The sequence below is a fragment of the Theropithecus gelada genome, chromosome 9 (assembly GCF_003255815.1).
Source record: "Theropithecus gelada isolate Dixy chromosome 9, Tgel_1.0, whole genome shotgun sequence".
Taxonomy (NCBI): domain Eukaryota; kingdom Metazoa; phylum Chordata; class Mammalia; order Primates; family Cercopithecidae; genus Theropithecus; species Theropithecus gelada.
The window spans coordinates 99,017,807-99,031,744 of NC_037677.1; the positions used below are offsets into that span (position 1 = coordinate 99,017,807).

The 13,938-nt window shown below is 53.0% G+C and overlaps 1 protein-coding gene across 2 annotated transcripts; it reads right to left on the bottom strand.

The window, feature by feature from the left end:
- Positions 1-52: 52 nt before the first annotated feature.
- Positions 53-10,379, bottom strand: CUEDC2 (CUE domain containing 2). 2 transcript variants are annotated; one of them, XM_025396951.1, is made up of 9 exons: positions 10,180-10,379; positions 1,949-2,029; positions 1,484-1,627; positions 1,334-1,395; positions 1,074-1,222; positions 806-988; positions 608-669; positions 462-522; positions 53-376 (listed from the first exon to the last, which is right to left on the bottom strand). In XM_025396951.1, the coding sequence occupies exons 2-9, from the start codon at positions 2,020-2,022 to the stop codon at positions 230-232; spliced, it is 882 nt and encodes a 293-aa protein (XP_025252736.1). In that variant the 5' UTR covers positions 2,023-2,029; positions 10,180-10,379; the 3' UTR covers positions 53-229. The 2 variants fall into 2 exon arrangements, with proteins under 2 accessions (XP_025252736.1, XP_025252735.1); XM_025396950.1 differs by having other exon boundaries at positions 1,949-2,032; positions 10,180-10,377.
- Positions 10,380-13,938: the final 3,559 nt, after the last annotated feature.

Genomic DNA, 13,938 nt, shown 5'->3' on the forward strand with positions numbered 1-13,938 from the left:
CAGGCATAGTATCCCAGTCTTGAGGCAGAAATGACCAGAATGCACTCACACCTTCCTTGGGCCACCTTTACTGTGCCCATGGAGGCAGCTCCGAGAGTAGGTTAACACTATGGAGCAAAGAAATAGAGAAGGGGGACAGGAGTTAGGGGGCCCCTGTGTAGGGGTATAGGGCTCCTGCATCCCTCTGGGATCTGAGCCTAGAAGGCTCGGGCAGAGTCCGGCGAGTGCCTCAATGGAAGCGGTACTTTCTGGCCGGCTTGAGGTTGATGTATGTGGCTTTCATCTCCTCGGCCTCAGGGTTCCGCACGTCTTTGAATCGCTCCCCTTTGGTGCTCACTACCTGGTTGTCGATGTATCGGATCAGCTTCTTGGGGGCCTGTCAGGCAATCAGGCAGTGAGTGGCAGAAGCCAGGAGCCAGTCCCACCCATTCCACATCCCCAGCAACCCTTAACTCTCTCACCTCCTTGGGAGCCATGGGCCGGTGAACCTTCTGATCCTCTGCGCTATCCACCATCATATACCTGTCAAAAACTGGCTGGGTGAAGCTCCTGTCACCCTGGGAAGACCCTCTAGGGCCCAGCCCAGCCCAGGCCAGCTCAGACTCACTTCTGCAGGATGAAGGACTTCAGCTCATCCTTTTGGGGGCCTCTGAGGCGTCTGGGCAGGTCCTGCAGAGAGGGGAGGCCTGGTCTAGGCCCAAGGGCACCAGCAGGGGAAACAGATGGGGATAGGCAGGGGTTGGGGCTTAACTCCAAGGTGGAATGTAGCTGAGGCTACATGGTAGAGGGTGCTGGGAGAAGATACCTGGTTGGGGCCCTCCCAGGCTGCAGGCCCCTCTTCCTTCCCCTCTACCAGCATCTGCACAGCTTCTTCCAAGTCCCCCCGAGCTTTGGCCAGCACCCACTGGGCCTGCTCCACTGAACAGGTAGGGAACACCTCCAGGAGTACATCCACCCCTGGCAGAAGCTCCTCCTCAGCTCCAGTTGCCTAAGGGTACAAACATTAACAAGAGGCAATACTTCCCCCTTTCCAGCCCCCTGGGTCCCTCATCAGTACCCTTCTCTACCAGTACCTCATCTTGGGTGTCCGCAGCAGCAGCAGCAGCAGCAGCAGCAGCAGCAGCAGACCTAGTCTCTTCTTTGAGCATTTCGGGCCGCTGCAGGGGCTCTGGGGAGATAGGCACCTGACCTTGGACACCAGAGCTCTGTGGTTGCAGGTTCTCTTAAATAGGCAAAGAGAACATCAGGTTTGCCAAGGCTCTGGGGAGCAGGGAGTTGGGGGGAGGGGTAGCGGGGTTATGAATCACCCAGGTGCCTAGAGCTCCAGACTCACCTTTGTTCCTGGCATCGCTCAGCTGCCCTGAGAGCTTCTGCATCATGTCCCCTATTGTGCCCCTGAAAAGATGAGGGTGGTGAGAGGATGACTCTGCCCACCCCATAATCAGCCAGCCCCTTCCTCCTCCTGGCCCCAGCCAAAACCTACCTGGGGATGTGGGCGAAGCCAGGCACATAGGCCTCCATCATCTCAGTGAAGGCCTCCATATCGAAGTTCTCCTCTGATGGGCCCGAGGGGCCCAGGTCCTCCAGGACCCCAAGCACATAGGAGAAGATGACCTCATCCAAGCCACTGCAGGAAGGGAACAGGACAAGCCCTGGGTAGGATACTGGATGCCTCCAGCACCCCCACCTGTCCTGAGACTCCAGCCCTCAGCTTCATAGGTCTATAAGCTAGACCTTCATCCTTGAGGCCAGAGAGTATAACCCCCTCCCTCAGAGCTATGGTTTCCCATCTGCCCAACAAAGGTGACAGGGACAGGATGAGAAGTAAGGCCTTCAGCAAATCCTAATCAGCCCTCCTGCCATCTTTCCATCGGCCAGGACCTATAGTACTGCCTGGCAGCTCCAGCTCTGGGCACTGACATGAACCTTCTCGGGGAGCCGTCTCTACCTGAGGTCGGCCTCCGGGAGGTGCTTCTGGACAAAGGCAAGGAGCGCTGCACTGACGATCCTCTCCAGCTCCATGCTCTCTCTTCTGAAGGGACACAGACAGACAGGATGGCCAGGCCCTCTTCTGCCTTCCCCTACCCACTGGGCCCGGGGGCAGTGGCTCCTCCCTCCGGGCCTGCCATGGAGCCATCTGTTGATGCTGCCCTCTATTCCCCGAAGCAGAACCATGCCCCCTCCTCCGCCCATCTCACCTCCTCCAGCCTGAGACAGGACAGGGCACTGTGTCTGGAGACAGCCTCTAGAGGAGGTGCCCCCCACCTCTCCCCATCCCCCTACCCCATTCCCCAGCATCAGTCCCAGACCTTCTGGCAAGGTCTTGGGGTCACATGCCTCCTGGCTCAGGAATCCCATCACTGAGGGAGCCCCTTGGCTCCCAAGTCCAACCACAAGGGGCCCCATTGTCCAGCCCCTCAAGGAGCAGCCTCAGGACCAAGCACAGCCCTTCCCCCACCCAGAACAGGCCACCCACCCTCTGCACAAAGGGGCTTTTCTGGCTCTGGGGCCCAGATAGAAGGGGAAGCCTTTCATGGATTCTCTCCTCTCACCCAGTCCCTGCCCTTCCCGCAGCTTGGGGCTATCTGCAGAGCACTTTCCATCCTCCTCCCCAAGGCCTGTGGAGCCCACAGATCTGGCCCTTTCCCAACTCTCCAGCCTCTCCAGTCCCTCCTCGCTGGCTCGCTCCCGCCCCACCTTGCTGTCCCTCAGACTTGCTGAGCTTCCTTCTGTTTGTGTCCTGCAGGACCTCCATGGCTCGTCCAGTCACTCCTCAGGGCTCCGCTCAAATGTTACCTCCTCAGAGAGCCCTTCCCTGTCTAACCTACGGCAAATAAGTCTTCTCCATGCTCCTTAACCCTACATAGCACTTACTACCGTTAACAATATTTTGTGCTTATTTGCCTATTGTCTGTCTGCCCCCATAAAATGGAAGCTCCAAAGCAAGGTGGGGATGAGGGGGACACTGTCTTATTCATGAGTGTAACCCTAGCACCTAGTCAAATGCCCACACTGGCTAGGTGCTGAATACATACTTGTTGACATGCTCCATTCCCATCTACATGCTTTTGACTCCCAAAAGTCTGTTTGGGAGTCAGGAGCATGTGGGTGGTAATGAATGGCTCCAGACCCATAGGTCCAAATGGCAGCTCATCGTCTCACTCAGAAAGTTCAGAGGCACCACCAGTTCCACACACCTCACACTCATGATAGACTACCGATCTGCACACATCCCCCCTCCAAACACACATCTGCTTCATCAGCTGACACCACTCAGCTGCCAAAGCTGAAACCTGGGGATTACCCTTGATTTTGCCTTCTTTCACCCCTACCAGTCAATCACCAAGTCTGTCAATTCTACTTCCTTCTTTCCTTCTCCGCATGCTATCCACTTCTCCCTATCTTGAGTCTGGCTTCTGCTCCAAAATCTCCACCAAAATTTTTTCTTTTTCTTTTTCTTTTTTGAGACAGGGTCTGGCTCTGTCACCCAGGCTGGAGTACAGTGGCATGATCTCGGCTCACTGCAACCTCCATCTCCCTGGCTCAAGCCATCCTCCTGCCTTAGCTTCCGGAGTAGCTGGGACTACAGGGGTACACCACCTACTATTTTTTGTTGTTGTTGTTGTTTGTTTTAGTAGAGATGCAGTTTTGCCATGTTTTGAGTCCAGGGTTCAAGACCCAGGCTGGTCTCGAACTCCTGGACTTAAAGTCCAGCCTTGGCCTCCCAAAGTGCTGGGATTACAGCCATGAGTCACCCCGTGCCCGGCCTCAAAATTTAGACTGAGGTTGTCAGTTACTTTTTCCAGGTTTTGGTCTAATTAGGTTGAACCATATGAGCTTACCAATTTTGTCTGGTTTTGATCTACAAAAAAAGAGGGGGCAATTTCTCATGGTTTCACCTATTTGCCCTTTCAGCAGCTCCAACTTTGGTTTCTGAGACACCATTCTTTCCTGGTTTCCTTCTACCTCTCTGGCCATTTCGTGGAAGGCCCTTTCTCTGTCCCCTTCTCTGCTGCCCTCTAAATGTGGGAGTTCCTCACATGCAAAGCTGCTGCTTCTTCTCACTGCAGCACTCTCTCTCTCTGGAAGATCTCATCTGGGCCCACATCTTTAAGTACCAATGCCATGTCATCAATTCCCAAATGTCTAGTCCTCTAGTCCAGTCTCCTCTGAGCCACAGGCTTGGACATCTACCTCCCTAACACTGCCACATGTGTTTTACAGGCATCTCACGCTTAGCGTGTCCCAGACGTTCTCTCAAATGCTTTACTCCTCCAAGGCCATCCTCAGTAAATGCATGTCCAGGCACTGGGCTGTTCCTGCCACAAATATGGGAATTATCCTTGACACCATCCTACCCCTTGCTTTCCCTCATCCAATCAGTCACCAAGCCCTAATCATTATCTCTTGCCACATCTATTTCTCTCCATCTCTACTCCCACTCTTCTCCATTTTTTGCCTGCAAGGGCTTCCTAACCCTTCTCCCCACTCCATCTTTCCCCCAACAACCTATTGTCCACACCACAGCTGTGTGATCTTTACAAAAAAATCGTATCTTTTTCTGCTTAAAATCTATCAATGCCTTCCTGCTACCCTTCAGGGAAGTCCAGAATCTTTTCATGGCTTTCCACTGCAGGCCTTACCTTGTCTGTATCTCTCTCCAGCTTCACCATGCATCATATCTTTCTGGATCATCTCCCTCCCTCCACCCTGGCTTTTTTTTTTTTTTCTGAGACAGAGTCTCGCTCTGTCGCCCAGGCTGGAGTGCGGTGGCGCAATCTCGGCTCACTGCAAGTTTCGCCTCCCGGGTTCACGCCATTCTCCTGCCTCAGCCTCCCGAGTAGCTGGGACTACAGGCGCCCGACACCACGCCCGGCTAATTTTTTGTATTTTTAGTAGAGACGGGGTTTCACCATGTTAGCCAGGATGGTCTCCATCTTCTGACCTTGTGATCCACCTGCCTCGGCCTCCCAAAGTGCTGGGATTACAGGTGTGAGCCACCGCGCCAGGCCGCTTTTTTTGTTTGTTTGTTTGTTTGTCTTGTTTTGTTTTTGAGACAATGCCTCACCCTGTCGCCCAGGCTGGAGTGCAGTAGCGCCATCTTGGCTCACTGTAACCTCTACCGCCTGGGTTCAAGAGATTCTCCTGCCTCAGCCTCCCGAGTAACTGGGATTACAGACATGTGCCACCACACCTGGCTAATTTTTTAGCCAGGTATTTCTAGTATTTCTAGTAGAGACAGTGTTTCACCATGTTGACCAGGTAGGTCTCAAACTCCTGACCTGAGGTGATCCACCCGCCTTGGCCTCTCAAAGTGTTGGGATTACAGGTGTGACAAAGCACCTGGCCCCACCCTGGCTTTCTTTCAGTTTGCCTCAAGCTCTTTCATGGCAAGGTAGTGTGCCTTCTGAGCCTTCTGCCCCATCATCTGAGCGAGACGATGAGCTGCCACTTGGACCTATGGGTCTGGAGCCATTCATTACCACCCACACGCTCCTGACTCCTAAACAGACTTTTGGGAGTCAAAAGCATGTAGATGGGAATGGAACATGTCAACAAGTATGTATGGAGCACCTATCCAGTGCGCGCATTTTTCTAGGTGCTAGGGCTACACAAACTATTTCTTCTGCCTGGGTATCCTTCTGCCTCCACCTCTTCACTTATTGTCACTCTGTCTGATCTTTTGGGTCTCATTTCAAAATTCCCTTCCTTGGCTGGACACGGTACCTCATACCTGTCCAGCCTCACAAATTCCAGCACTTTGGGAGGCTGAGGCAGGAGGATCGTTTGAGCTCAGGAGTTTAAGACCAGCCTGGGCAACACAGCAAGACTCCATCTCTCTTTTTGGGGAAAAATATTTTTAGGCTGGGCACAGTGGCTCATGCCTCTAATCCCAGCACTTTGCGAGGCCGAGTGGGTCAGATCATGAGGTCAGGAGATCAAGACCATCTTGGCTAACACAGTGAAACCCCGTCTCTACTAAAAATACAAAAATTAGCCAGGCGTGGTGGCATGCGCCTATAGTCCCAGCTACTCAGGAGGCTGAGGCAGGAGAATGGGGTGAACCTGGGGGGCGGAGGTTGCAGTGAGCTGAGATGGCGCCACTACACTCCAGCCTGGACAACAGAGCAAGACTTCGTCCCCCAACACCCCCCCCAAAAAAAAATGAAAAAAATTTTTTTTTTTTGAGACAGAGTCTCCCTCTGTTACCCAGGCTGGAGTGCAGTGGCCGGATCTCAGCTCACTGCAAGCTCCGCCTCCCGGGTTTACGCCATTCTCCTACCTCAGCCTCCTGAGTAGCTGGGACTACAGGCGCCCGCCACCGCGCCCGGCTAGTTTTTTTTTTTTGTATTTTTTTAGTAGAGACGGAGTTTCACTGTGTTAGCCAGGATGGTCTCGATCTCCTGACCTTGTGATCCGCCCGTCTCGGCCTCCCAAAGTGCTGGGATTACAGGCTTGAGCCACCGCGCCCAGCCTGTAAGAAAAATATTTTTAAATAAAAATAATTCCCTTCCTCAAGGGACACTACCCCTGACCTAGAACTGGTTTGGTCCCTGCCATATTACACTCTCTATGCAGGCTATGTTTTCTGACTAGCAGCACCTTTCACAGCCATAATTATTATTTGGACAACGTTTAATGTTTCTTCCAGTTGTCTCATGAAGCAGGGACTACACACTGGGCTGACATTCACCAATGTATACTCAGCATCTCTCATGAAGTGAGCACTCAATAAACAGTTACACCTCAATTTACCTATAAAGAAATGAAGTTCAGTGTGTTTAATGACTTGCCCAGAGTCACCTGGCTTGACTGCAGTAGACAGATTTAAATCCAGGTCACCTAGTTCAGCATCTATTCCAGGGGCTACTCTGGGGAAGGGAGGATATCAAGACTTTCAAGTTGGGACAGGGCTATCTTCTATGCTCACAGTTGCCTGGTCCCCTGAGTGGTAACAGAGTTGCTCATAGCACAGGGGTTACTTTGGAAAGCAGGACTCCCAGCCTACAAGGGGGATGCATGCCACCTGCTCCAGAGCCCTCATGGGCCCTGAGGAAGAGCAGAATGGCTCAGCCCAGGCATACTAGATCCCATCATGCAGCTCCCTCAGGGTAGAGCCACCTCAAGGGACCTACCTCCTCGACCTGGGTTACATCACCCTTGAATCCTGGGCTGTCAGTTGCATGGTAGCCTCTGCTGGGACAAAGGCCCATGGCTGCTGCATGAAAGCCCAGTTTCTTTCTTTCTTTTTTTTTTTCTGAGATGGAGTCTTTCTCTGTCACCCAGGCTGGAGTGCAATGGCACGATCTCAGGTTCACGCCATTCTCCTGCCTTAGCCTCCCGAGTAGCTGGGACTACAGGCGCCAGCTAATTTGTTGTATTTTTAGTAGAGACGGGGTTTCACTGTGTTAGCCAGGATGGTCTCGATCTCCTGACCTTGTGATCCACCCGCCTCTGCCTCCCAAAGTGCTGGGATTACAGGCATGAGCCACCGCGCCCGGCTTCATTTTTTTTTTTTTTTTTTTTTGAGACGCAGTTTCGCTCTTGTTGCCCAGGCTGGAGTACAATGGTGTGAACCTGGGAGGTTCAAGCAATTCTCCTGCCTCAGCCTCCTGAGTAGCTGGGATTACAGGCGCCCACCACAAGGCCCAGCTAATTTTTTGTATTTTTAGTAGAGATGGGTTTTCACCATGTTGGTCAGGCTAGTCTTGAACTCCTGACCTCAGGTGATCTTCCCACCTCAGCCTCCGAAAGTGCTGGGATTACAGGCGTGAGCTACCACACCCAGCTGAAAGCCCAGTTTCTTTTTTTTCTTTCCTTTTTTTTTTTTTTTTTTTTTTTTTTTGAGACAGAGAGGTTCACTCTTGTTGCCCAGACTAGAGTGCAATGGCGTGATCTCTGCTCACCGCAACCTACGCCTCCTGGGTTCAAGTGATTTTCCTGCCTCAGCCTCCTGAGTAGCTGGGATTACTGGCATGCACCACCATGCTTGGCTAATTTTGTATTTTTAGTAGAGACGGGGTTTCTCCATGTTGGTCAGGCTGGTCTCAAACTCCCGACCTCCGGTGATCTGCCCGCCTCGGCCTCCCAAAGTGCTGGAATTACAGGTATGAGCCACCAGGCCCGGCCTGAAAGCCCAGTTTCTAGGGAAGAAGCTTCTCAGGGATGTGTCTCATGCTTCTGGGTTTTTAGCCAAGGCCTGGGGGCCAGGGAATTTTTAGGAAACTCTTCCCTGTCTCCAAATAAAAAGACTTGCTCCCCTAAGCTTTTCTCTAGTTTGTCTTCCAAGGGAACATCCTCCCTCCCTCCTCCTGTTCTTGGTCCACCCAAACTTCACCCAGGCTTCTAAGCTCTTTTACCCTTCCCCATTCTCGCTAGCCTTCCTCAGCACATCCTTCCTACTCAGGGGCTCCTATAATACTTCTCCCAGCATAGCCCCTGCGTTGGGGAAGACCTGGTCTGCCAGACTGGTTTCCTAATTAGCACCTAAGCAGCCAGCCTTCTCCAGGGTAAGAACATGATTTCCATGAGACATTTCAAATTCCAGATGTAGCCCACAGAATCCCATTACTTCTAGGGGGCCCCAAATTAGGGATCATAGGTTGATGGTGTCTACTAAATGTGACTGTCATCCTGTCATGAGTCCTGCCTAAATGCCTCTGATGATGGTAATATTAGCATTTATTGCCTCTGCTTACTAGGCATTGTCCTAAGCACTTTTACATGTATTAACTTACCTAATCCTTACAATAACTCTAAACGTAGATATGTTTTATTTTATTTTATTTGTTTGTTTGTTTTGTTTATTTGAGACGGAGTCTCGCTCTGCCATCCAGGCTGGAGTGCAGTGGCGTGATCTCGTCTCACTGCAACCTCCACCTCCCTGGTTAAGCAATGCCCCTGCCTCAGCCTCCCGAGTAGCTGGGATTACAGTCCCATGCCACCATGCCTGGCTAATTTTTTTGGTATTTTTTAGTAGAGACGGGGTTTCACCATGTTGGCCAGACTGGTCTCGACCCCCTGACCTCAGGCAATCCGCCCACCTCGGCCTCCCAAAGTGCTGGGATTACAGGCATGAGCCACTGCGCCTGGCAGTATTATCCCCATTTTACCCGAAAGAAAATGAAGGCACTGTGAGGTTAAGTAACTTGCCCAAGGTCACAGGGCAAGTTAATGGCAGATTTACACCCAGGCTGTCTGGCTGCAGAACCCTCACTGTTAACCACCGCACTACCTCATCTCTCACGATGCAAACTGTGTGGCCCCATCCTATATTCAGAACTTCCTCTCCTGCCTCGCTGGCTATATTGCTTATTTCAGAATCTTTGCTCACACCATTCTCCCAGCTCAGAGCATCTTTGCCTCTGCCTCTCCAAATCTCATTCTGCAGGACTCACTTCCTTTCTGCAGCCAACCCTAACTGCCCCATCTTCACTGCTCCCAGCTGACCTGGGAGCTTCCCAAGAGAAGCACAGGCCTGGACCCTCCAGATGCTAGGTAGAGACACTGTGGACAAATTTAAGTGAGACTGGGGTAAGAAGTACTATGGTACTCCCTTGGGGTGGGGAGGTGCTTAAAGTGGAGGGAGAGCAGGCCATGTGGGAGGAGGAATCCTGGGAGCTAGTGTGAAAGGAGTCCTAGCGAACTTCTCAGGGAGGCACCAAGGGGTCTAGCATGGAGGTCTTCAATGCTTCTCCCAGCCCCTGTGAAGCCCGGTTCTTGAGGCCCTGGACCCATAACGCAGGCCCCAGAGGATATAATTGTCCCCTGATTCCCGAGTCAGACCTTAGAGGCATCAAGGACATTGAGGAGAACAAGGGATCCCTACATCCAAAGTCAGGCGGGAACACAAACAGGGAGGGCGAGCACAGGAAGTGGGACCGCGATGAGGGACGACCCCTGAAGCAGCAGCTCCCTAAACCCGCTAGCGGGACACCCGTAAGCGTCCAGAATAGTGCGCCCGAGGGCACGGGGATGCGGCTGTGGCCTTGCAGGACACATGACGAGGCAGGCCTGAGGTAACTGGTTGTTCCTTGATACAGGCCACGGCGAGAATCAGAGATGGGGGTCCGGTGGGCCCCGGGGGGGTACCGTGGGGGAACACACTGGACGGGTACCCTGGGTCAGCGCTCTCCGCGACTCTCCTAGCCCTGGGCCGGGGGCCGGAGGGGAAATCACCTGCTCCGTCGGGCGCCGCCGGCGACTTGTCCCGCGCGGTGCAGCTCTCATCCCCCAGCCCCACCAACGAGATCAAAGGCGGGGCCCAGAGCGGTTCCCTTCCAGAGGCGCCGTGGCGGCCATGTTTGAGAAGGGCATATTGCCCACAACAGGGCGGAGCTTCTGATCTAATTCTCAAGCGTCCCAGGGCTATCGACGGGCTCCCGCGGCGGCCAGTTTTGTTGCGCGTAAGGAGGCGTTAGAAGTGAAGGTCTTAGGCCGGGCGCGGTGGCTCAAGCCTGTAATCCCAGCACTTTGGGAGGCCGAGGCGGGTGGATCACGAGGTCAGGAGATCGAGACTATCCTGGCTAACATGGTGAAACCCCGTCTCTACTAAAAATACAAAAAAACTAGCCGGGCGTGGTGGCGGGCGCCTGTAGTCTCAGCTACTTGGGAGGCTGAGGCGGGAGAATGGCGTGAACCCAGGAGGCGGAGCTTGCAGTGAGCCGAGATCACGCCACTGCACTCCAGCCTGGGAGCACAGCAAGACTCCGTCTCAACAAAAAAAAAAAAAAAAAAAAAAAGAAGTGAAGGTCTTGAGAGGGGGTGGAGTCGAAGTGGGTAGGACTGCATCCCCGCCTTGTTCCTTCTCATCCATCAGAGACCTTTCTCTTTCTCCTCTCTCTCTCCCTTTCTTCTTTTTCTTCTTCTTCTTTCTTCTTCTTCTTTTTCTTCTTCTTTCTTCTTTTTTTCTTCTTTCTTCCTCTTTTTCTTTCTTCTTTCCTCTTTTTCTTTCTCCTTCTTTCTTTCTTCTTTCTTCTTCTTCTTCTTTTTTCTTTCTTCTTTCCCCTTTCTTCTTCTTTCTCCTTTCTTCTTTCTTCTTCTTCGGAGGGAGGCTCGCACTGTCGCCCGGGCTGGAGTGCAGTGGTGGGATGTCGGCTCACTGTAACCTCCGCCTCCCAGGTTCAAGAGATTCTCCTGCCTCAGCCTCCCTAGTAGCTGGGATTACAGCCAGGCTGGTCTCGAACTCCTGACCTTGTGATTCGCCTGCCTCGCCCTCCCAAAGTGCTGAGGATTACAGGCATGAGCCACCCTGCCTGGCCTCTTTTCTTTTTTTCTTTGTTTTCCTTTCTTTCCTTCTCTTTCCTTTCCTTCCTTCCTTCTCGTTCTTTTTTTTTTTTTTTTTTTTTTTCTTGCTGTTACAGCCCCGGGCTGGAGTGCAGGTTCATGAGCGCGAACATGGCTCATTGCAGCCTCGACCTCCTGGGTTCAAGTGATCCTCCCATCTCAGCCTCCGGAGTAGCTGGAACCACAAGAGCATGCCACTACACCCAGCTAATTTTTTTTTTTTTTTTTTAAGAAACGGAGTTTTTGCCACGTGGCCCAGGCAAGTCTCTTAGGTGCTGACTTCCCCACCCTGTCTGTACCTTTTGCATTCCCTTAACAGCAGTGTCTCCCCCAGATTGGGGTGGGCTACAGGTCTGGGTCTTCGGAGGGTGGAGTCTGGGATTTTGGACGTGGTCTGGGGGAGGTTGGGTGGTAGCAGGTGCCAGGGTGAGGATCCATCTGAGCCCTGGTCATGAACAGCCTGTAGACCATGCCTATCCCTGGGGCCTTCATCCCGATGTTGGCAGGGCTGCTTGTCTAGAACAGGACAGCTGAACTCCAGGGCCCAACAAGACCTCAGCTTCCTCTTTCTGTTCCTGCTGCCACAGATTCCCGGTGCTGCCCTGTGGGGAAGCCCCACAGCCCTCCCCTCTTGGGAACCCTGAAATGGGTCACGAGGGGAAGATTCCCATTCAAGGATAAGCTTTCCCATCTCCCATCAGCAGGAATGAGCCCTTTTTAGTGCTAGTTCCCTTGTAGGGTGCTGGGGACCTGGAAGCTGTCCCTGCTTTCAGGGAGCTCACAGTCCAAGAGAGAAGTCCCATCTTTCCTCTCCCCTAGGGATTGAGGCAGTGCCCAGATACTATGCTGCAGTGGCTCAGACCTGTAATTCTAGCACTTTGCAAGTCTGAGGTGGGAGGATCGCTTGAGCCCAGGAATTTGAGACCAGCCTTGAAGACGCGAAACCTTGTCTCTACAAAAAAAAATTTTTAAATAAAAAATTATCTGGGCCTGGTCATGCATGCCAGTAGTCCCAGCTACTCCAGAGGCTGAGGTGAGAGGATCATTTGAGCCCCAGAGGTCAAGGCTTCAGTAAGCCGTGATCTGCGCTCCAGCCTGAGTGACAAAGCAAAACCCTGTCTCAAAAAAAAAAAAAAAAAAAAAAAAGAAGAAGAAGAAGAAGAAGAAACTATGGAGAAAACGACGGGATGACTGCTTATTGCTTTCTCTTCCACCTCTGGTCCTCACAACAGTCTCTTTCCTCTTCTGGCCTCAGAGACAGCAAGATGCTCGCTGCCTGGGGGAGGTAGCAGGGAAAGGAGGGGCACATTCGGCGTCGCTTTGCCCATAAAAACACTGCCACTCCAGCCTGGTGATACTAGGGTTAATGAGTTGTGGGGTGACAGCGACTTTGAACTCTGGCCGGGCAGGCCCCTAGGAAGGGGGTGATGGGCAGCCCACAGCCCCAGGCCTCTGCCTGTCCTCCAGAGACCAGCCATCCCTTTCCTCCCCCGTCCCCTTTCCTGCTTCCCTCTGTCTGTTGCACAATACTGATGACTCTTCTCTCCCTACCACCCTCCATTCCCGGAACTTTCAAGTTTCCTCAGTAGAGCTGCCCTGAGTTCTGGCCCAAGACCCCTGCAAGCCATCTCTGACTGTGTGTGTCTTCCCCTCTCCCCTATCCCCTGTTTGTTGGATGGCAGCTGTGTGTGACCAGGTATCAGAAAGAACTTCCTGAGCTTTCACAGCAGGAGGATGGAAAACACTTCTTAGGGGGAGTCTCTCCTTTCCCAACTCAAACTCTGGGGAGTCCCAGCTCTGTGCAGCAGGAGTCAAGTTCTAGGGGGCCGAGGACACAAAGTGGGCTGAGGAGAGAGACCCCCACAGACACAAGGACACACACATACTGTAAGGTAGGGGCTCCTAGGATCCCTGCCCTGAGGGCTTCTGAAACTAGCTGGACCTTCAGCCCCTGATTTTCTTTCCCCTCAGGTCTCAGTCTCTCCCTCCCCAAAATGGGAACAGATTCCCCACTGCCCTTTGGGTGCTGCTTGAAGCCACACAGAGCTAAAGGAGGCAGAGGGATGCCTCTTCCCCGCCATTCCTTCCAGTGAATTTTGCAGCTGGTGTTTGGGTGCCTGGATCGCCTTAACTGGTGGGAAAAGCTAGAAACCTACGCTGAAGCTTCCCCTAGCACATCATTCCCCATCATCCTGCTTCAAAATGAGAAACTGGACTTGAATTTGTCATAAAGGGCAGATTTTTCAGGCAGAGTAGAGAGAGAACCCAGCGGGCTGGTCTCAAGGGGTGTGAAGAACCCAGTTAGAGACCAAGGTGAGGAAGGGGAGGCTTCAAAGAATGGCGGGGGCGGGGTCCCGCTCTGGCTTGAGGTTAGAAAGGGCTCTCTGGGCAGGGTTCCTGGCCCTCCCACACCTTCCTCCTTTCTCAGAACAGCCAGCATGAGGCGGGGGCGGGAGGGGGGGGGGCGGCGGAGGCCTTATTTAAGGAGCACCGGCTGAGAACATCGTTGCAGATCCAGCCCCAGGAGCCAAAGAGAGGAGATTTCGTGGGTAAGTGGCGGTCCCTTTCTCTGGATTCCAGCAGGGGTGGGGATGGGGTGCCCCTGAGGCGCAGGCTTGACTTTCCCTCTCTGGGATAGGCGGCAGCTTTGCC

Coding starts and splice junctions, on each gene's coding strand:
- CUEDC2 (XM_025396951.1), bottom strand. CDS start 2,022: ATGGAGCTGGAGAGGATCGTCAGTGCAGCGCTCCTTGCCTTTGTCCAG. Junction 989..1,073: donor CTGCGGACACCCAAGATGAG/GTACTGGTAGAG, acceptor TTGTACCCTTAG/GCAACTGGAGCTGAGGAGGA. Junction 670..805: donor CCTGGGAGGGCCCCAACCAG/GTATCTTCTCCC, acceptor CCCTCTCTGCAG/GACCTGCCCAGACGCCTCAG.